We start from the raw sequence: 24,813 nt of genomic DNA on the forward strand, positions 1-24,813 counted from the left end.
CAAAAGACCACAGGCTGAAAAGACACTTTAGTGGTAGTGGTGGTGGGACTGTGTGAGGGAGGGGGGAGTGGAGGGGGAGAGAAAGAAAGGGAGGGAGGTGGAGTAGTTAAAACCCTCCCTTTGCCAGGAAATGGATCTGGCTGTATTGGAAGGAAGCCACAGAGCTATGGATTTTTAGTTAAATTATGTACTGCACAGAGGGTGGACCACTGATGCTTTAATGCAGTTGCTGCCTATAATATTCATGCATTAGAAGGTCCTAACAGCCACCCCAAGTAGAGGCCTATACTGTAGGAGAGAATCTCACATGAGGCCACATTGCTATGTGACATTCACTCTACATTGATTATGTTTCGAATGGTGTTATTGATTTTCAACATCAGAATGCTCTCACTGGATGTCCTTACTGACAAATCTAGCTGCAGTCTAAAAGTACCTTTCCATGAAATCTGATGATTCATGCCAGACATACGGAAGCGGTCTGAAAGGTTTATTCAAGAACTCAACCTTGTTGGACGCATCACACAAATACTGGGGGGCCCTTACCAGCCTGAGAAGTTTGACAGGCAAATGACTTGTGTTGAAGAAGTGTACACAATGCTAAGGACATCACACACCCATATATTTTGGACACGGTGTCAGTCACAGTTTGCTACCTCACCGTTAATGCAAACAATTTCAGAGGAACATGAAAAACTACAGCAGTGGTCTGTTGTGTTCTCAGGGAAAACCCTACAGAATGGAAATGATGCCACCCAGGCAAGATTAGTGAAATATGAAAGGATTTGTTAACACCCAGGGAAGGAGCCACATCTACTCATGCTGACCTCTGTGATTGGTTGGATGTGATCAGAATGATCCAATCTCAGTATGCCCCACCTCTGCCCTAGCTATTTCCCAAATCTAGTTAAGTCTCCATTTTGTACGTGGCCATTGATGGACAGGGCTTTGTCCAAACACAGTGGACAGCTGATTCATAACATCACATATTATGATGTCATAACGTAATGACTCTCCCCAAAAGCCTCTGATTGAATTCCAAACGCCACCCTATTCCCAACATAGTGCACTACTTTGGACCAAACCACTATGGTCCCTAGTTAAAAGTAGTGTACTATATAGGGAGAAGGGTGCCATTTGGGGTGCTTACTCTGAATTTGACTTTCTGATTCTACAATATTGTTTGTGGAATGCAAATCTCTTTGTGATTGGGCATTGAGGTTTGGGTATGTTTGTTTGGTGTGTGTAGCAAGGTGAATGAATGTGTTACTGCTCTCTGGAAATGCGGACATATATACACTACAGTAGACAAACTCAGTATAATCAATGTTTTTATTCCATCTTTGAAAAACAATTTTCAGAATTGCTAGTTTAACAAAAAAGCCCCCAAAAATATAATGCAGGAATCTTACGTTAAAGTTTTCAGAAAATAGCTGTACAAAACATATTTTCAAGAGTAAAAGTTCCCACTGGGCACATACTGGTTAAATCAACGTTGTTTCCACGTCATTTCAACAAAATTACATTGAACCAATGTGGAATTGACGTCTGTGCCCAGTGGGTTGATCATTTTAGCAATATACTATATGTATTTCAGTATCTCCTTCTGCATAGTTTCTGTGTAAGATCAGCAGTTTGTTCATGGTACACAAATCCTGACCCAACCACACAATCAACCCATTAAAGAATCCAGTTAACAAAAAATAATTTGATCCAAACAGAACTTACTTGCTGAATATTTTCCCATCACTTATCAGAAAATACTACATTGGTCACCATGACAATCTATTCAATAGATTGATCAAGACATACAGGCATCAATAGATTGTACCCTCTGAATCATACCTTATTTTGTTCTGATCGTTGGTTGGCATCTAAGAAGCCGCACAGTAAGTAAACCAACTGAACACTTAAAATAAAGAGATTGCAGAAAGATCTCCATATATGTTAGAAATGACAAAATAATCCAAATAGGAATAATCCATGTCCAAAACAAGAGAACAAAGCTTTTTAGAGCTATATTTCAATCCATTATTTGTTTGTAATATTTCATATCAAAAAAGAAAAGAATTACCAAGTACCAAGAATTATTTTTTATTTATTTTTACAATTGGACTTTTTAGGACAAACTAATTTCAAGGACATAACACTCTAGTTCTTTACATTATTTCTCTCCAGGTCTTTGAGAAAATAAAATGTATATGTGGAAGATAAAATCAATAGTATGATCTCAATTATAATTGCATCATTCCGATGCATAGGAACAAAGGGATCATGAAATCTTGTATTTCTCACTTAAGAGTAAACTATATTTGAATCAAACACAGGACATTTTTAAAGTCGCATTTGTTGAGGGCCATAGCATGCATTTCATAGACATTACATATTACCTCACAATCATAGACGATAAACTTTCTCCTGAAACCATGATCCATAACATGACTGTAATTAGCGTTTGACATGTCACCTCTGATTTGAATGTCAATATCTTTCACTACATTTAGTAATTTCATGTCAGCAGACATTTTGACTGAATATACCAGGTATCATGTAGGCCTCTTTTACCGATTCACCATTACTGACAGTGAAGTGCTGCATGTTTAATGCAACAATACTGGTTCTTTTGACTAGAAGGGAAACTGGCACAAGAATGCTTTAATTAAAATTGTGTGAATATTTGGTGCCCACACCCCTCCCCTCCTACAACCCACCTCCACAAAATAAAAGTGTTGAGCTTTGGTAAATACTGATGTCTATGACCCCACTTTACCTTTCGTGTTTCAGACATAACAATAACACAGTCAGGTCACACCTTGTGCACCCTCCACCAAATCCCACCACCAGAAGACAAAACTTAACATCCTATACAACTGACAAAAGAAGAGGATTCTTGTGCGTCCCAAAAGGTAATCTATTCCCTATATAGTGCACTGCCTAGCGGTTAGAGCGTTGGGCCAGTCACTGAAAGGTTGTTGGTTCGAATACCCGAGCCGGCAATGTGAGAAATTTGTCGATGTGCCTTTGAGCAAGGCACTTAACCCTAATTTGCTCCAGGAGCACCGTAATACTATGGCTGACCTTGTAAAACAACACATTTCACTGTACCTGTCCGGTGTATGTGACAATAAAACCTTTTTTAGTTTTTACTTTTAACCAGAGCCCATAGTTCTGGTCAAAAGTAGTGCACTATATACGGAATAGAGTGCCATTTGCAATGCAGCCAGGGATTAACACGCTTATAAATATCTACAGGACACATGACAAACATGCAGTAGATACATTTCTCTGACAGTGTGGATGTGGGGTCCACAACATTCTAACACACTGCCCTTTCTTTGAATCCCAATGAAACAGCGGAGTAGGATCACTTGGCAAAGAGCGATTTGTGGATTACTCAATTTCCAACCAACACTAGACAGGTTATCAGTTGTAAAATTCTAAAATGAAAAATGGGGATGATGGAGACCCTTGATGTTTTATTCTAAAGCTTTCAACGCAGAAAGAAACCGTAGGCACTTCATAGAGTGTAATAGTATAAGGCGGTGCTTTATCTTGTGAATAAAACAACCACAAAACAAATCTCTTTGGGATACAGTGACTAGTCAGGATTGGGCATGCCTGTGTGTGCTTACAGTTACAATTTGAGCAATAGAACATATCTTGCTAAATCAATCCATATTTTGCCACCACAAAACCACTGCCACCCCACAATGTGTACAACACCTAAGATATGTCAGTGTGAGTACTGTAGAACTTCTAGAACAGGCAATAACGCAAAGAGAATTTGTAAAACACATACTTTTACTTCTCAATATTGTCGTTTTTTTTTTTTTTTTTTTACAAAACGAAATATCTTACCTTAAATAGGATACATTTTAAAATCGTAAAAGTTGAGTGGAAATGACTTGGCAAACTATGGATAAAGGGCAACCGGTAGGGGGTAAACTAGTGTGCATTGTGTTCACTCTTAGCAGCCTACTTATCACAAGTCCCTCACGCGACCCAAATATGGCACCCAGAAGGCTTGACACAAAATGTAACAAAAAGGCCTCGGTTTAACCAATATGGCATCCTTAGCAGACTATACACCAGCAGAGAATCACTCCAAATTTGCTACCGAACTTTAAAGTCTAAATTAGTCTGTTCATTTAAAGGGCATTTTTTAAAGGGGGTGCCAAAAAATTTGGGAAACCAGTTCAAGTGTCCTGTACCTGATGCATCTCAGGGTGAATCTGCATAAAGAGGCGGGGTTTATGTTACAGCCCTGCCTTTACACGATGGTGTGACCCTTGGTTTGTAATGGTCCCTATTGGCCGATGATTAGGTTATCTTCAGCTAATGAGAATGGAGGATTTCATGTAAATACAACATACACAGAGGCTGTTAACGTATGGCTGTTCTTCCTCAACATCCAAGACATTACAAAAGTCATCTACACTTCTTACCATATCAAACATTTAAAAGACATCGCAAAAATGTATAGAAAAACCTAACAATTGAAAAAGAACCATTTTCTGGAAAGAACGCAATTTTTTCTTACTTCAAAACCAAAACAGAATTAATATATTTTTCTTTTCAGAAGGCACAAAGATGGAGATCCCTTGCTCCCCATGTAAGGTCTGCTCAAATGAGGTCATGTCATGCACTGTAATGTCATGTCATGCTGGCCTTGGATCAGAAAGACCACTGGGTTTAGCTTTTAAAATTAATTTCCTGAAGGACTCAATCCATCCAGGAGAAACTTCCTTAAAAACCGCCTTTATACAGGCCGTTGTACTACGAAATGGAAATTAAAATCACTATGTGTTTTTTGTAGTTTCCTTGCAATGCTTTAGAGTCCCCCTTCAAAGTGTTTGTCCAGAGATTATTGTCGAAGCAGAGATGTTGTGTGTACAGTCAATTGTTTTGTGTCGCAATTAGTGCTATAAAATCTAAGTCTTGTTTTTAGAGAAACAAAGATCTGGCCAGTCAGTTCAAATGATTGGAGTACTAGTATGTGTTTGAGTACATTTAAAATGAGAAAAGAGTGAGCCACTTTGCATTGTGTTTGTTGGATTTTTTCCAGAACAGCAGTTTTGCAGCACCAGCTAACATACTGAGGAGGAAAATAGTAGGAACAATGGACAGCCGTCCAGACACACAGTTCAGGGGCCAAACAAACACACTACCGAGTGTGTGTCTAGGATACTAACACCACACACAGTGTGTGTATGTAAGTAAGGTTTGGTCTTTTTCCGTCGGTTGATGGGTGTGGTCTGGCTGGGAGGGGGAGATTCTGGCTTATAAGAGGGGGTGTGTCGTGTCAGGGGGCCCGTAGCTGCTGCAGTTTGGCATAGACGTCTTCCGCCTCACTCAGCTCTTCAAAGACAGGCAAGAGGCTCAGCAGCTCTGTGTCCTCCAGGTCGTCAAACCAGGACACCACAGGCACCTGAGAACACACACATAGATTAAAACATTTGACATTTTAGAGAAATTAGGCTATTAATTAAGGAAATAAACTTTTCACTGCAGTTGGGAAATGTTGATTTCCACAGTTTAAAACACACATTCAGAAAACCCCCCCGGGAATGTTGGCATCAAATAGCTTCTTGCTTAAACCAGGAAGATCACCTCAGTGATTCTACATGAGACAGTAAAGCTCAGGCTGGACAGCAGCACTCACAGCATTCTCAGGATGGAAGATGTAGGAGGCGGGGGAGTTGTCCAGGATGAGGGTCTTGTTGAGCTGGCGGCCCAGGCGGCTCAGGTCCTTGACGTAGCAGCCCTGATGGAACACACAGGACTCCCGAAAGAGACGTGTCCGGAACACACCACACTGATCTAGAAGGTCGGTCACTGGGTCTGCATACTGCAGGAGAGACGGGAGGGAGGAGATGGAGAGAAAAAGATAGAAACAGAAAGGTAGTGAGGGCCAGGAAGGGAGTAGGACAGAGAGTAGGATGTATGGGGAGTGGTATGTTGGGTGGTACAGATGAGTTGAAGGGATACTTCGGGATTTTGGCAATGAGGCCATTTATCTACTTCCCCAGAGTTGGATGAACTTGTGGATACCATTTTTATGTCTCTGCGGCAGTTTGAAGTTAATTGCTAACTAGCACAAGCGCAATTTCTAACTAGCATTGGCTAGCAACATTACCTCTAACTTCCTTCATACTGGACAGAGACATAAAAATGGTATCCACAAGTTCATCCAACTCTGGGGAAGTAGATAAAGGGCCTCATTGCCAAAAAACCGAAGTATCCCTTTAACAGTGCTGGAATTGCTACGTTTTCAAGAGGCATATCTCATCGCCACCAGGTGGAGCAAATGGTGTAAGTACCAGTTAATTTTCCAAAACAGTAAAAGCAATGTTACCTTTGCAAGACTTGCAGTGAAGAGAACACACTCAAACAGCTCTCCCATCCTTTGGAGGAACTCGTCGACATGTGGCCTCTTCAGGACGAAAACCTGGGACACATCACAGCACAGTTATAAGCATCTGGCTAGGAGAATCAAGTACAGCTATCCAGCAGCGACCATCTATGAACACTAGTCTATGGACTAACTAACTGACTGGAGCAACTTCACACAACTCCAGTCCGTAAGGACACAGTATCTATTGATCTGCAATCTGATCAAAGTTATTCACTGGCTACAGAGTTGACTCACCTGGCTTAAAAAGCTTAATGTGTTGGCAAATTGAAAAGGCAACAGTGAAAGAAAACAGAGGCTAGTAAGCACAAGTGGATCCATCTTTCATCCATTCAACAACCTGGTTCAACATTTCAGAAAATAAAAGAAAGCCAACATATAAAACGAACCTGAACAGGAAGGTTAAAAAAGGGTTAAACATTTACTGAATACAATGGAGGCCTGCCTCCCTGTTTGGTCTGCCTGCTTTTTCCTACTCATTCCGTCTGTGGGTCAGGGAATGCGTCCAAGCGTCTGTCGGTGTGGTCGTTCCAGAGGGTGTGTTGGAAGTTGGCAGCCGCCTCCTGAAACAAGTAATCGAGAATAGGCCGTGCTGGCGGGAACCAGCCTATCCTGGATTACTTGAATCAGGCCGAAGCCAGAGAGCTTTGGCTAGTGTCCCACGACGAGGAGGCCATTATGGGGTGAGGGAGCCCTCGCTGACCCCTGGCTTAACTGTACCATACAGCTTTAACATTTTTACAATTGATACATATGTAGCTATGACTTCTACAATAAGAAGTAAATCCATCTTGATCATGGAAAATAACATTTATACAACAAATGTTCCTTTTGATTTCAAATTTGAATTAACGTATTAATGTTAAATGTGTTCAATTTCCGAAGCAGTTGTATTTCTCTAATGGGCTGCAATAGCTAAACATAAACACAGGGAGGCTGATTATTTGAATTTGTCTGATGGAGCACATACATGTGTGTTGATCTGAATGCCATAATCATTATAAGTTACCTGGTGTGTTGTTCCTTCAATCTCCACAGGTACAATGAAGTCAGCATTACTGATGGGCTACAGGATCAGAAAAGGACAACCATTCACCATCATCAGTTTTCAAATCCAATAAAACCAGTTGCAGTGACACTCAAAAGACAAAAGTATACATTAACCACAAAGATGAGATATTCTGTAATCTCCCATGAGCAGATTCTGCGTGTAGACCGAGAGAATCTGCCAGGACTGAATGAGATGCGTGAGATCTGAGCAGATTCCCCTTGAGTGCTTTGTGTGTGCGCCCACACCGCCCGGGAGAGGAGGGGCTTTGACTGAGAGTTTCCTTTTGTGAGGGTGGAGACTTCATTTTTGTCAGAACTCTTAATTTCTAACAAGTAAAACACAAAAGTTAAATTACACAGCCGACCAACTAACACTAGATTTTAATTCCCGGCTAACAGAGATGATAGTCTTATAAAACACATTTAAAATCATAGTCAAGTTTTAAATGAGGAAAAAAACAAACCACTCCTCCCCACCAAAAGTAGTTGAAATCATGCCCTATCAAGAGAAACATGTAAACTAAGGGGGATATGTACAACAGTGGTCTGTTTGCCGGTGACCAATGTTTTGTTGATGAATGTGTTTACAGCATCATCATCATCTCCTCTTTCACTCTCCCAGCCAGTGTAATGAGCTACCTGATCCAGCTAACAGCTGTCCATTACTACATATGACACACAGACTAATAGGGGGATCTACAAGTGAGACGACCACAAACAAGAGGACTAAATCAAATGATTACATTTTAGTCATTTAGCAGACACTCTTATACAGAGCAACTTACAGTAGTGAGTAGGGATGCACAATATATTGGTGAACATATCGGAATCGGACGATATTAGCCAAAAATGCCAACATCGGTATCGACCGATGTCTAGTTTAACGCCGATGTTAAAAACCTATGTCAAAGCTACCGTGCAAACCTACATAACGTAGGTACAAGACGTAATAATGCAACGCCAAATTTTGCGCTCTACGTGCAACACAGCATTCCTAACCTAGCCCATAGATTGTCTGCTGTGTGGATCGAGCAGTCAACAAGTCGAGCAGTCATTTGAAAGAGTAAGAACATTTCAGCGAGACAACTCAAAGGTGAAATCCATTAAAGCCAAGATAATGGAATTCATTGCCCTTGACAATCAACCGTTCTCTGTCGAGGGTGATGTTGGCTTTCGCCGACTGGTCGAGCACGGGTACACACTACCAAGTGTGCTACTTTTTAGATGTTGCCCTACCGGAGTTACACAGTAATAGCGTCACTATTAGCTTCACGACATACACACTATGGAACGCCGTTTGGGTCTTTGCGTGTCAAAAAAGATAGTAGCACTGTCTAAGCTGTACAAAAAAAGTCTACAAACAAGCAAACAAGGACACGAACGATGTCTACAAACAAGGACACGAACGATGTGTTTACAATACTGAGTTGGTAATAAAACATAATTTGTTCCAAAGCAACTTATAGGGTGGCTAGCTTTAGCTTGGTACCTAGCTAGCACCAATACAACCAGCCTGAAAACAATGACAAGCAGAAACTGCAGTCATTTGTATTATTCTTAGCAATGATTTAGGAAACCTTATGAGTAAGTTTTAGCAAGGTTGCCACTTGTTGTTCGCCTATTGAAATGGAACTTCAGTTCATGAAAATGATCGCTAGCCAGCTACTGAACCTCTCTGCGCACCGAACCCGTTAGCGGGATTAAATTCGACAACATACGGTAATCGCTACATAAATAGTCATATTAAACATTCATGAAAATACAAGTGTCTCACATGTTTCGAAAGCCTAGAATCTTGCTAATCCAACTGCATTGTCAGATTTAAATAAGGATTTAATGCGAAAGAATACGATGCGATTATCTGAGGATAGAGCCCCATAAAAAAAACTAATTCAACCAGCACAGGCGTAACAAAATCACAAATTGCAATAAAATAAATTGTTTACCTTTGACGATCTTCCTCTGTTTGCAATCCCAATGCTCATTGTTACACAACGAATGGTCTTTTGTTTGATAAAATCCATTTTTATAGCCTAACACGAAACATTTTGTGAACCGCTTGTGTTGTGAATTCCGTCTCATTCAATTTTCGACGACACATTCGATGTAAATACACACACTAAACGTGACTTTTCCAGTCATGTTTGGTTTCATTGCAATCAACTGGTTTGTTTGTAACACAACCAAACTTGATAGGTCCTTTCGCTGGACGTATTGACTGAAAGAAACCGATTTGAAGACAACAAGTAATGACATCATTGTGCACCAATGATATGACTGCTGTTTAGTTGATTGACTGTATTTTAACCCAATGACCACAGATCGTCTTGAAATCTAGCTGGGTAGATAGCCAATGAGCTGAGGTAAACGGCAATATGTAATGGTTATGTGTTGGAAGACCAACCCATGTTGTAAACTCCGGCGTAAAGAGGGTCATTCGCCATTGAAGATTCATACTGGAAGGAGCGCATGTTACGCACAGCACTTTTTTGGTAAAGCGCATCTTCAGCTTTTTATATATCAATCAGTATGGCGACTAAGTCAGGGAAAGCTAAATCTAAGTCTAGATATACAGATGTACACACAATTTTAGAAGAAATTGATCGGGAAAGTGAGAGAGATTGTTGGAGGACGATTCATAGCTTTGATTCCCAAATGGAGGAATATTTTTTGAACGGAGAGGACATCGTTTTGGACTGGTAAGTTCTTCTCATGCGAATGCAGTTGTTTGAAATTAATAATATAAAATATTATTTGATTTTTAAAAGTTTTAGTAGCAATATATAAAAATGTAATGAAATGTGTAAAGTACACTTTGGCTATACATTGTGGGTGGGGGTATGTTTGTATGTATGTTTATGACCCATAGCCTATGTTTGTGTGTGTATATATACATATTGTGGATTAGAGGGAGCATGGCCGAGATGCGTATGTCTGCCGCTCCACCCCACCCCACCCCCACATGAAATAGCCTATTTGAGGCTGTTGAGGGGAGGGCAGGCCCACAACAATGGCCAAAGTGAAATGGAGACAGTAGATACAGTTGGTCTGTTGTAATATAATAAAAGACAGTAGATCTAGCTGAAATGTCATAACATAAAATAGACAGTAGATCTAGCTGGTCTGCCATAATATAAATGAGACAGTAGATCTTACAGGTCTATAATAATATATTTAACCTTATGTTCCCTGTACTCTATATATATATTTTTTATTATACCTGTTGATACAGGGCTCATATGTGAAACTATTCTAACTGAACATTTTCTTTCACAGTGACACTGACTCCGAATGGGAGCTCCCAGTGCCAAGGTGTCCATCCCCCACTGAAGCTGGTTCATCCAGCTCCTGCCACAAGTGGTGTTCATCTGCCCAAATTTATTTCTGCAGGCATGGATGTGCCTCAGGGCCAAAAGGGCACAGCATGGAGGCGTCGCTGTGTTCTTTGCAAAATGAAGTCCCCCATCACCTGCACCACATGCTTGGTGACCCTCTGCTTTACAGCAGAAAGAGACTGCTATGGCACCTGGCATCAGCAGCACAATATTGTGTAGAGGACTGAGGGTCTTCCAAATATTGAAAGTGTTATTTTGTAAATGTATATATTTTTAGAATACAATTTTGGTATTTGGTATATAGTTATTCCATTCAAAATGTATAACTTCACCAATTTGGCCACTTGGGTACATTTGGGCTACTTGTGTGGGACACACCTGGGTGACTTCATGATAAATGTCATGTAGCACACTCATTTTGGAAGTTATCATTCTGAAACTTTGCAAAAGTACTGTTGCCCTCTTATGTTTTTCACTGAAATTGTCCCCATCATCCTATCTGAATGTTTGTTTTGTCTTGTTCATTTTAAAGATGATGATACAACAATAAAAATTAAAATGTTTTTTTCATTGTATTATCTAAACCAGATATATATATCTATTGTGTTATATTCTCCTACATTCAACTCACATTTACACAAACTTCAGAGTGTTTTCTTTCAAATGAAACCAATAATATACATATCCTTGGTTCTGGGCCTGAGCTACAGGCAGTTAGATTTGGGTATGTCTTCAAGCGGAAATTGAAAAAAGTAGGGGGGGTAGCTGTAAGAGTTTTAAGAACAAATCATTTTTTACAATGACGGACCAGACTAAACAGTTATGGATGCAAGGACTTGTGATGCAGCCTAGGGACTGTAGTGACGCCTCTTGCACTGAGATGCAGTGCCTTAGACCGCTGCGTCCATGTGTGTGTTAACTATTTAACTGTACTAGAATGCTTAAAAGGCTGCTAAAAGTATAAATATCGGTTATCTGCATAGTTTTTTTTGGCAAGGAAAATATTGGATACCGGTATCGGCCAACAATGTAATATCGGTGCATCACTAGCAGTGAGAACACACATTTTTGTACAGGGCCCCCCGTGGGAAACAAACACACAACCCCGGCATTGCAAGCGCAATGCTCTATCAACTGAGCCACGAGATTACAACCTGTTGTTGCAAACAAGTGAAGTAAGAGTTACAGTTGAAGTTGGAAGTTTACATACACCTTAGCCAAATACATTAAAACTCAGTTTTCACAATTCTTGACATTTAATCCTAGTAAAAAGTCCATGTCTTAGGTCAGTTATGATCACCACTTTATTTTAAGAATGTGAAATGTCAGAATAATAGTAGAGTAATAGTAGAGAGAATTATTTCAGCTTTTATTCCGTTAATCACATTCCCCGTGGGTCAGAGGTTTACATACACTCAATTAGTGTTTGGTAGCATTGCCTTTCAATTTTTTAACTTGGGTCAAACATTTTGGGTAGCCTTCCACAAGCTTCCCACAATAAGTTAGGTGAATTTTGGCCCATTCCTCCTGACAGAGCTGGTGTAACTTAGTCAGGTTTGTTGGCCTCCTTGCTCGCACACATTTTTTCAGTTCTGCCCACACATTTTCAATAGGACTGAGGTCAGGGCTTTGTGATGGCCACTCTAAAATCTTTACTTTGTTGTCCTTAATACATTTTGCCACAGCTTTGGAAGTATTCTTGGGGTCATTGTCCATTTGGAAGACCCATTTGCGACCAAGCTTTAACTTCCTGACTGATGTCTTGAGATGTTGCTTCAATATATCCCCATACTTTTCCTGCCTCATGATGCCATCTATTTTGTGATATGCACCAGTCCCTCCTGCAGCAAAGCACCCCACAAAATGATGCTGCCACCCCCATGCTTCACGGTTGGGATGGTGTTCTTCGGCTTGCAAGCTTCTCCCTTTTTCCTCCAAACATAACGATGGTCACTATGGCTAAACAGTTCTATTTTTATTTCATCAGACCAGAGGACATTTCTCCAAAAAGTACGATCTTTGTCCCATGTGCAGTTGCAAACCGTAGTCTGGCTTTTTTATGGCGGTTTTGGAGCAGTAGCTTCTTCCTTTCTGAGCGGCCTTTCAGGTTATGTCGATGTAGGACTCGTTTTACTGTGGATATAGATACTTTTGTATCGGTTTCCTCCAGCATCTTCACAAGGTCCTTTGCTGTTGTTCTGGGATTGATTTGCACTTTTCACACCAAAGTCTGTTCATCTCTAGGAGACAGAAAACATCCCCTTCCTGAGCGGTACGACGGCTGTGTGGTCCCATGGTGTTGATCCTTGCGTACTATTGTTTGTACAGATGAACGTGGTACCTTCAGGCATTTGGAAATTGCTCCCAAGGATGAACCAGACATGTGGAGGTCCACCATTTTTTTTCTGAGCTCTTGGCTGATTTATTTGGATTTTCCCATGATGTCAAGCAGAGGCACTGAGTTTGAAGGTATGCCTTGAAATACATCCACAGGTACACCTCCAATTGACTCAAACAATGTCAATTAGCCTATCAGAAGCTTGTAAAGCCATGACATCATTTTCTGGAATTTTCCAAGCTGTTTAAAGGCACAGTCAATTTAGTGTATGTACATTTCTGACCCACTGGAATTATGATACAGTGAATTATAAGTGAAATAATCTGTCTGTAAACAATCATTGGAAAAATTACTTCTGTCATGCACAAAGTAGATATCCTAACCGACTTGCCAAAACTATAGGTTGCTTTCAAGTAATCTGTGGAGTGGTTGAAAAACGAGTTTTAATGACTCCAACCTAAGTGTATGTAAACTTCCGACTTCAACTGTATATACTGCATGATCATCTGCCCTGGCTTGCACAGGATCAAAACAACATCTCTCTGAATTCTTCATATGTGGTGAGATAATAGGTCAAGGTTTTCCATAAGCACCATTTCTTATTAAGTGTGTGTGTGTGTTACCTTGAATGAGCTGTGCACCAGCGTTTCGTCCAGGTCAATGACCACACAGATCTTGCCCTCATCCTCAGGGGTTACCTCTGGCAGTAGACTGGTCTCTGGGACCTGAAAGGGGCGGGACAGGGAGAAGGGTAGGGAGAGGAGTAGGAGGGTAGAGGCAGGGAGGTCAAAAAGGAACCACATTACCCAGCCTGCACCACTACACGTTGCACTCATCCTACTCTCTTTTTCACATTACAGTGCACCAGCCTTGTAAGAATCGCATTGGCTATAAAAATCACATAAGTCCCAGTAAGTAAGTGGCCATTGTTGATTATAGTTTAGAAATACTTCCGTCCCACCGTTTAAAACTACTGTAAGTGGTTAATTCTTATATCTAAGATTCTTATATTCAGAGTGCACTGTAGTAACATGTTTGGCCACCAGGTTACACTTTTCCCTGTGTTGAACCTTTTCTTGCCCAGGGACCCTCTCCCAGGCAAACCGGGACACCATCATACGTTAGCAAAACAGTTTTTCTTGTCTAATCAGGTGAATGGCAAGGAGAAGTAATTAACATTTTAAAATTATTAGACTGGGAATAGTTTTTCATTATTTTGATCTCCCCACATTATAATTGGAAGAGGAAGTAGAAACTCTAACATAGCCTATTAGCTAGAAGGGCAATTCCAAAAACCTTTTCACTAAAAGCAGCTGTTTAGCTGGTAAAACAAAGGTAAGCAATGTGTTGGCAAAGCTTACCAGCTGTGTGCCGCACTGGTAGCCTATTCACGGGTGCTTTTTCAAAGCCTAGGGCAGATACTCCTGTGACTGTAATTGGCTTCAATGAGTGTAACATGCTCAATATTAGGAGTTGAGAAATAATGTGGGCATTATTAGAAAGATGATATTATCCTCTATTCTACACTAAGTATGTAATTAAACATGTGTTTATTCTGTTAGCAATATTCATAAAAACATTGAAATAACAATAATAAAATAAATACAAATCTCAGACCCTCTGCAGTACCTGAAAACCCATCACACCCCACACTTGACGACAGATTCCAGAGGGAATCCATCATCTAATAACCTGGGACTCTGGTACAATGCTATACAGGAATCACGTTCAATGTGAGTTTCAGAAAAATAACCTATGGCCCATCTACAATCAAAATTGAAGACACGTATCCTATTGCACAATACACTGTCCTGCAAAACTGAATTAATTTCCTTTTCCATCCCAAATACAATAGCATTTAACAGCTGTGTATAACATGTCTGACGATAATGGATCAAAATAACAAAAAAACTGTCATAACAAACATTTGCCTGAGCATCATCCCCAATTTGACAGTTTAATTTAACCCCATTCAGTATAGTTCTAACTTCCACAAAAACCACAGTGATATTGTCCTTTACGTACTTGAAACTGGTAGCGAAGGTTTTGAAGTAGATCAAGCTAATCAAAGAGATAAAAGACCATTAACTAGGTTCTAGAGTCTCCCACTCATCCATCCCAAACCCACCAACAGGGCTCAACACAAACATCTATTCTAGGCCTATATCCATGACAGTTCTGAACTGTGCCTAGTAGAAAACAAACCAGCATTAGGCTACATATCAGCAACAAAGTATTTTATTGGCTTGAGGACAGGCCTAATACAGCCTAGCGTTGGGAGAAAAGTAGCTTAATTTCTGCAACCAAAATATTTTCCTCTTTGGTCTAAATGTGCTGCTGCCTACAAGTAGCCTGCCTATCTATTCTAAACCTATCCACGCTCTCTCTCTAAACACTTAACAGAAGAACAGAGGTCCACACGGTCGTGTTAATCTATGTTATAAAGTCTAACATAACAGATGTGTTTTGTTTTTTTACTGACTAATGTGTTTGGTAAACAGTTGAAGCATCATCAGTCGAAGAGGGTGCTTAGTTAGCACAGGGAAGAGTTTAAGGTGTTAGCCTTAGTTAACAAAGGGGAGAGTTTAAGCGGTTAGCCTTAGCTAGCACAGGGGAGAGTTTAAGGTGTTAGCCTTAGTTAACACAGGGGAGAATTTAAGCCGGTTAGCCTTAGCTAGCACAGGGGAGAGTTTAAACGGTTAGCCTTTGTCTGAACAGCTCATATTTAAAAAGCCCATTGACCAACATGTTAACTAAACCAGTGTCATCAATATATAGGGTGTCCACGCACTATGCCCAGAGTGGGTGAAAACACACGTGAGAGGAAATTTAACTTCCTTATGTTATAAAATACATTTAACACGACAAATATGATTATTCATGTTCTGAATCGTTCAGTGGAGTATTTATCAAACATTTCATTAACAGTATCCAAAAAGTCAGGTTTCGTAACCTATTACATCCGATAATAAGCACCGAGTTCCTTTAGTGGATTTTACATGTTGTGATGGTAGTCTTCCTGTTGTTTTCGTGGGTTGCAAAAATCTAAATAAGTATGGCACGGGATGAATTAAATGTAAAAGGTTTTGAAAATAAAAAGCTTCCAGTAAGCTCAGTGCTCGGTTGAAAACACTACATGTCTCAAAATGGATCTCTCTTACCTCTAAATTGTTTCATATCCTGCAGAGTCGAGATGAAAGATGACGAGTTCAATCATTCTCGCACCGCATCCAGCCTAGCTGACATGATGCTGTGCAATTTTCCTTACTTCTGACCACTCTTTCTCTGGCCTCCATCTTACAAGGGCAAAAACGAACTTTTGAACCGATTATGATAGAGACATGAGGTTTGGACCATTGGTTTTCTTAGTGGATTATCTATACAATTAACATTTGACCCATGGTCAAAATCTGCGTTTTGTTTGGACACCATACAATATAAATAAATAAATAAATACAGGGGGAAGATCTGGGAAGCGTGGTAGTTTCAACTGTGACATTTGAATAATTTAATTATATTTATCTACACCCTATTATCTTGGCCCAATTAAATTCTGAAGACTTAAGTGAACTGGGAATTGACTGTTCATGAGCAGTCTAACATCTGAACATGGTGTGGGGACATGAGTCATTAAGCTAAAAGGAACTGTAATTCAAAGTCACAGATATTAATCTGCAGGGTAATGATATGGGATGCGTCCCGAATGGCCCCCTATTCCCTAAAAAGTGCCTTAATTTTGACCAGAGGCCTGTGGGCCCTGGTAAAAAGTAGTGCACTACACAGAAAACAGGGTACCATTTGGGATGTAGTTATGCTTACCCATTGACCCAAATACAAGTGTTGTACTGTATGGATCTACTATAGTTGGTAAATTACGTTAATAGAGCCATAGTGATTCATATTAGGCCACATTAGCCATTTAATATAGTAATTACATGGTTTATCTAGAGTACTGAACAGTGTGAAAACAGACAGAATAATACTGAATCTGAGGAAATAAGATTGTAGAGCATGAAGACCAATTTTATGTCAGGGAGAAATTATAAAATCTCCATCTAGGCTTTATTCTCCATTCACTCCGATTTATCTAACATTACATTTCATTGAATTTGCCACTTTTTAAGACCACTTCTGATGTAAATTGCATCACTACATGCCATAGCCTCTTGGACAGAAGTTGCTGGGGGGATGTTTGTGTTACCTTGGCAATCGTCCCATTGTCCTCAGGAGGAAGTAAGGTATCCTGGGCAGGGGGTAGAGGCTGAGAGGCATCCTGTGCTCGGAGGCAACAGAAGAGCGCTTTGAAGATATTTCGGCTCCGAGGCTTCTTTGGGGAAGATTTGTTCACCTGGCCTAGGGAGAGAAGGAACAAAAACAATATCAACAAATATGTAAATAAAACTCACAGCAGGTGAAACCCATATGGGTATACCCACACCTAGAATATAAGTTACTGAGTGTTTTAATATGGGATAAAGAGAAGACACAAAAATTAAATCCCTTACCCCCCTTACCCCTAAACAGACTTCGCCGGGACTACTTTCATTTGCAATCATGAGTCTTCCAGTCAATCTCAATCACTAACTAACACCCATAACAAGTAGACCTACAATAACTGACACCCTAATTGGTACCAAACATTTATGATGTCACCCTCTCTGATAACCATTATAAACTGGGTGGTTCGAGCCCTGAATGCTGATTGGCTGAAAGCCATGGTATATCATACCGTATACCATGGGTATGACAAAATATGTATTTTTACTGCTCTAATTACACTGATAACCAGTTTATAATAGCAATAAGGCCCCTCTACTGTTTGTGATATATTGCCAATATACCACAGCTAAGGGCTGTATACAGGCACTCCGTGTTGCATTGTGCATAAAAAACAGCCATTAGCCATGGTATATTGGCCATATATCACACTCCCTCGGGCCTTAACACTTAAGTAACCATTAAGGCCGGTTTTCCAGACACCAATTAAGCTTAGTCCTGGAGTAACGGAGATTGGGCTTGTTTTTTATTCCAGGACTAGGCTTCATCTCCGACGGCCTTTATATGCCTTCCATATCGCTCTCTAGAGGAGAATCCTGTTGTCACTAGAATATATCATTCAGGCCTCCCTCCCTAGTCTTTACCAGGGCTGACAGATCAGAGCAGGCAGGAAACCGATCCTGCTCTCTGTGTCAGTCTATTTCTGCATGAGCTCAGTTCACAGGGTCAGAGGGAGTCGGCTCCATTTACACACTCAGGCATCTGGGAGGCACGAGAGGAGGAAGTATAAAAAGCCACTGACTGACTGACTGGTCTGAGTCCCAAAAAGCACCCTATTCTCTATGTAGTGGACTATGAGCCTTGGTCAAAAGTAGGGTCAGGACGCTACCAGTATCTCAACACTTGTTAGTATCATGCAAGAAAACAAAACACAAAGCGCATTTAACTTTAGGAAAACAGCACTAATGTCGGAAAGAAACATGTTGTAGGTTTGAATATTTTCCAGTTATTTTACAAAATGTTCCATCCCGAGGATAAATAACTTTGCTCCTGGGTAACCCAGTATTTCCGACCAAAACCAGAAGTGTCATTCTAAAGCATATAAATATGTCTGGATTTGATTACAAATTTTGTAGGAATGAAAATTCAAGCCTGATGCACACTGAACCATACAGTAAAGATATTTTACGAGCTTAAGACATTTCATGAGCCCGAGCCCAAAAGGATTGTGCTGTGATTCAGCGCATGGATAGCACATTACACACTACAGAAAACCATAAAAGCCCATAGATAAATGGAACAAGCTCCAGTAGGCTAATCTTTTTGAGTGTGGACTGTATTAGGCCTACTGTACTGTATTAAAGTAGAATTACGCATCTCGATCAAACCATGAAGATGGAAACGAACATGCAATACTGGTACAGGACATGTGTCCGACAACGTTACAATTATAAGCTAGTAAATTTGATTTTAATTTAGAAATTTACATTTTTACATTTAGTAGGCTGACGCATATATATATTTTATAATATTTCCCCTAATGATGTGCGTATTACTCTCTCTCTATTGTTGCTTCCTCCTTCCTCACTTTCAACAGTTACAGTGCATTCGGAAAGTATTCAGACCCGTTTACTTTTTCCACACTTTGTTAAAGTTAGAGCCTTATTCTAAAATGGATTTTAAAAAAAAATCTACACACAATACCCCATGATAACAAAGCGAAAACAAGTTCAGAAATATTTGCAAATATATTCAAAAACAGAAATATCTTATTTAGATTAAGTATTCAGACCCATTACCATGAGACTCGAAATTGAGCTCAGGTACATCCTGTTTCCATTGATCATCCTTGAGATGTTTCTACAACGTGATTGCTGCTCCCCAGATTACAGCTCCACTAAAACACACATTTAATTGGTCACTGGGGACGTTTGCAAATGTATGGAAGCATGCTAAACTGGGTCCTATCCCGAAAGACAGCAAAGGACCCATTACTCCTGCCAATAGTCGACCAATTTGTCTACTCCATTCATTCAGTAAGATATTGGAGGGTATTGTGAGTAGACAAATATGGGAGTACATGGAAAAGAATGATCTGATTACAGTCAATCAGCAAGCTTATCGCAAAACCCATTCCACTACTGCTGCATTGGTTGACATGACTGACCAGTGGTTCAATGCTATGGATAATGGCAGGTTTGTGGGTGTACTATTTTTAAATTTTAGAGTAGCGTTTGATTTAGTGGATCATTAAATAATTTACAAAATTATTGCATTATGGTTTTAAGAAGGTAGCATTGAATTGGGTACAGTCATATCTAACTGATCGGAAACAGTCCACCTATATCAATAGTTATTTTTCTTCCCCTCATGCTTTAAACTGTGGAATACTGCAGGGCAGCTGCCTTGGGCCACTTCTTTACTTAATATATACCAATGACCTTCCTTATGTCTTTTATCTGAAACTCAAGCTACTATATTCTCAGATGATACTATAATTGATACAGTAAGACATCGGTTCAACAGGTACAGCAAGCTCTACAAGTAGATCTGAGAAATATCAAGGAGTGGGTTTGCTGTTACAAACTTGTTTTGAACACCAAGAAAACCAAGGTTATATTGGTCTGTTCCCCCAGGAAAAAGCCAACACAGCATGGGATTAAATTAATGGGGGAGTACAAATTGAGGAAGTGGCAGAAATCAAACTACTAGGAGTGCAGCTAGACAACTGTTTATCAAGGTAGTCTCAAATAACTATATAAAAAAACTGCATGCATGATCAGAAGGATAGCTAAATATTTACAGAGAAAGATTCTTAAGCAAATAACCCAAGCATTAATTGAGAGTCAGGTGAAGTACTGTTCTGTGGTCTGGGGAAATGCATCAGCAAGTGAAATTAGGCGGCTGCAGATTGTACAGAACAAAGCAGCAAGGATTGTTTTAAGGTGGAGATATGGATCTTCTGTTGTAGTCATGTTTAATGCTCTTGGTTGGTCATCAATCAACAAGATAATTGAAAAAACGGTCAAACTCTATTCACAACAGTATTCAGTTGGTAAGAGACATACATTCGGTAAATACTAATAATAGATTGTCCACCATCGATGTGTTATCCAGACAGGCAAAATAACATTTCGATTTAGAGCAATAAAGAAATGTAATAATTTATCTGAGCAAACCAGAAACCTTTCAAAATATAAATTCAAACAATACTTTAAAACCATTTAAATATAACACATAGGAAAGTTGTGCTGGACTATGGTAGACGAATAATCTATCTATCTTTTAGACAGAGTATTTATCTGGTCAATATGTCAGAGTATTTTGACTGTGTGTTAGTGTGTTATATGTGAAAATGAGTTTAAAAAAAAGTTATTAATGAGAGGACAGCGGAGTACATGGGGATATTGCACAAGAGACATAACCCATCCTTCATAAGACTAATTTATTATGCGAAAGCGGTAGGATATATATAGATACACACAAAAGTATATGGCCACCCCTTCAAATGAGTGGATTCGGCTATTTCAGCCACACCCATTGCTGACAGGTGTATAAAATCGAGCACACCGCCATGCAATCTCCATAGACAAACATTGGCAGTAGAATGGCCTTACTGAAGAGTTCAGTGACTTTCAACGTGGCATCTTTCCAACAAGTTAGGTCGTGAAATTCCTGCCTGCTAGAGCTTCCCTGGTCAAGTGTAAGTGTTGTTATTGTGAAGTGGAAACATCTGGGTGCAACAACACCTCAGCCGCAAAGTAGTTGGCCACACCCCACCGAATGGGACCACAGAGTGCTGAAGCGCATAGCACTCACTAACGAGTTCCAAACTTCCTCTGGAAGCAACGTCAGCACAAGAACTGTTCTTCAGGAGCTTCATGAAATGGGTGTCCATGGACGAGCAGCTGCACACAAGCATAAGATCACCATGCGCAATGCCAAGCGGAGCAGTGGAAACGCATTCTCTGGAGTGATGAATTACACTTCACCATGTGGCAGTCCAACGGAGGAATCTGGTTTTGGTGGACGCCAGAAGAACGCTACCTGACCCAATGCATTGTGCCACCTGTAAAGTCTGGTGGAGGAGGAATAATGGGGCTGTTTTTCATGGTTCGGGCTAGGCCAGACATATGTGTAAATTAGACATGCATTCAGTCCTTATATTACTGTAGCATTACTGTAGCATAGGCTGTTGCAGCAAATGTAGGCCTACCTGTCACAAGAAAATAAGTAACCTGATGTGATGATACATGCATGCGGAACTTGATGATTGATCATGCAGCTAGATGATTGATGCAGATAGCAGAGGCTGTAGAGAAGACCTATTTAGACATTTAGACATAATTTAAGTTCCATTTCACACCATGGTGTTCATAGAAATTATGTATTATAATTGACAGTTCACACTGTTATCCCAGGAAAGGGGAGTGAGTTTGTTAAACTAGGCAAGTCAGTTGAGAACAAATTCTTATTTACAATGACGGTCTAGGAACAGTGGGTTAACTGCCTTGTTCAGTGGCAGACCAACAGATTTTTACCTTGTCAGCGCAGGGATTCGATAATGCAACCTTTCGGTCTAGCAACCAACGCTCTAACCACTAGGCTACTTGCCGCCTCAGGAAAATCTCAGTAACTCGGTTCCCTCTATTCAACCCTATTATGTTGTATTTATTTTCAAGCTATAGCACACACAAATTTAGATACAGCAGGTTTTTGAAGGACCAGAGTTTGGTCTGCTTCGTGTTTTCAGTTTTACCATGGGGGAAAAAAATATTGCAATACTGGTGTCATCTTAGCCCTAGTCAAAAGCAGTGCACTACATAGGGAATAGGGGGGCGTTTGGGACACATTCGCTGACTCAAGAGAAGGCTACAACCAAAAAGTGCTGACAAACATTTAATGACAGTAAATGTCTATTATTAGACAAATTCCAGCATAGCTATTAATAGTGACTCGGCACCAAAAACATTTTAGCTACAAAAATAACAGGCTAGAATTTAAGAGTCTGTTGGAGTAACGCCAGCTCTCTGGTACTCAGGTTAGGATTAGAAAAGGAGAGGAAAAAGAGAGGAAAAGGATCCATTTGAATTACGGGTAATTCCACGGTCACGGAACTAGTGGCGAGACACTGATTTTTCACTTGAAATGTATTTCAAACAAAATCCACTGATTTCAAAGTTCAACCAACCATACAACTATGCACAATGACTACTTTTAAGAATTCACACTGAATATTTTACAAAAACACATTTACTGGAAGAACTGTGCAGATGCAGTTTGGTCACAGAATTTCAGTAAACGTGACATTTTCCAAAAACTTTGTTAAATATCTGCTCTGAATTAAGATTCTATGATGTCTACAGAAAAACAAAATATTGGTTATTGAACTGCAGTAAGTGAAGTGGATATACACCAGGTAATGGAATTGCAGTAACAGAATTTCATCATGGGACCCTGATCTGAACTATACGGAAATGCATAGTTATGGATATGAATGTTATTCTCTTCATGGTGATGTATCCTAAATAGGTACACAGAAAGGTATAAATATGCAATATCTCCTTTGCATATTTGGATATTATTCTACACAATGGCTATTATTTTAATGAACTCAAACGGAACTATGTCCCTTATTTCCTTCATACATGTACATATCTACCTCAATTAGTTAAGATTAGTTCAATAAAAGGTTAAATAAATAAAGTAAATGACCTCGTACCCCTGCACATCGACTCGGTACTGGTACCCCGTGTATATAGCCAAGTTATCATTAGTAAATGTGTATTTATTCTTCATGTTATTCTTTTTCTATTATTTCCCCTTTTTCTCTCGGCATTGATGCATTTCACTGTTAGTCTACTGCTGTTGTTTATGAAGCATGTGACAAATAAAAATTACATTTACTCTAGTTTTCTTTACTGTCCAAACTTGTGAATACAACTGTGGTTTGTGACTACTATGACTTCCCAATGTAGCCAATTCAATTGCATAAATTCCATGTACAATTTTTCAGAATTTACATAACCGGTTTGGTAACAGATTTGAGTTTTAATTACTTAATCATTCATGAACAAAACTGATAACTGTAAACACACTACAAGTAATTGATAGTTAACGGAATTAACAAGTAAAAGGCAGACCTATCTTTCCTCATGAAGGAGAAAAATTGGAAAAGATTTTAAAGATATGGGTTTTTGGTAACGGAATTTCAAGGCACAAGACAACGTTTCTTAAACTTACATATACGTTTTGATATTAGTTGGCTGTGTTTTGATGCATTTCTAATAATGTTTTAAGACTTATTCTGGTAGATGTTTTCAAAGATCCCCTTTCCATCTTTTTGACCAGAAATCAAAGCCTTTGATTTTTCAACATTTTTATGATGCAAAATGTTTGATAAATGTATGCCTTCAATTTCTCAAAAATATAGACTTAATGTTGGTGCTCATGAGTCCTTTTAAATGGAAATAACCTTACTGAACATCCTCCCTCCTGGATAAGGTGAACACACACTTTGATGTGAATGTGAAGAGGTGCAAGAGTGGGCCTCTCACTTATCAGAACTAAATGCTTACAGGGCTCTTCAACGCGACCATTTTACTCACATTTGCGGCAAAATATGCAGCCATGCAAACTGTAATTAAAAAAATATATATTTAAAAGTACAAAAATAAAACTGATAATTGTTGCAATGATTACTTCACTGCAGCCCCTGAATGCCATGGAGAATACACTGACCACAGAATCTTGACAGTCATCTTTGACCATTACTACAAAAAAAAAGTTAGTTTGAATGTTTTTCATTGCGCTCCTACATTTCCCAACTTCAGCGCTCACGTGCTCCTTGAAACAAGTACGTAGCCTTAACATGACATTTTTGTCAATACCTTTCTACCATCCTTTATTGTAAGTATTTCCTGTTCCCTCTGCCCTGTTCAGGTTAAGGCCTAAATCTACTTCAGACTCAGGTTCCCCTCGCTGGAACTTAAATAAAACTTTTTGACTCTAGTTCGGCCTGCTGTGTCAGAGGATTTGGATTTTCCAACTAAACCAAGTTGATGAGCAACCAAGTTTTATAGGTCATACTCTCAACTACAGGTATGAAGCTGCAATGAAGTACACTCCCTGTTCTAAACTGGGACTGGGTTCAACTTCACAACCAAAAATCATCCTCAAAT

The 24,813-nt window shown here is 39.7% G+C and overlaps 1 protein-coding gene across 1 annotated transcript in view; it reads right to left on the reverse strand.

Moving 5' to 3' along the window:
- Positions 1-1,314: 1,314 nt before the first annotated feature.
- LOC112216156 (carboxy-terminal domain RNA polymerase II polypeptide A small phosphatase 2) overlaps positions 1,315-24,813 on the reverse strand; it is a 34,246-nt gene continuing 10,747 nt past the window's right edge. Inside the window, exons 2-7 of the mRNA XM_024375935.2 lie at positions 17,337-17,488; positions 13,759-13,860; positions 7,422-7,478; positions 6,356-6,448; positions 5,663-5,848; positions 1,315-5,428 (exon numbers count right to left, since the gene is read on the reverse strand). Coding sequence (XP_024231703.1) covers positions 5,303-5,428; positions 5,663-5,848; positions 6,356-6,448; positions 7,422-7,478; positions 13,759-13,860; positions 17,337-17,488 — 716 coding nt within the window. The 3' untranslated portion in view covers positions 1,315-5,302. The remainder of the gene's footprint in view (positions 5,429-5,662; positions 5,849-6,355; positions 6,449-7,421; positions 7,479-13,758; positions 13,861-17,336; positions 17,489-24,813) is intronic.

The sequence above is a fragment of the Oncorhynchus tshawytscha genome, linkage group LG02, assembly GCF_018296145.1.
Source record: "Oncorhynchus tshawytscha isolate Ot180627B linkage group LG02, Otsh_v2.0, whole genome shotgun sequence".
NCBI classification, from domain to species: Eukaryota; Metazoa; Chordata; class Actinopteri; order Salmoniformes; family Salmonidae; genus Oncorhynchus; species Oncorhynchus tshawytscha.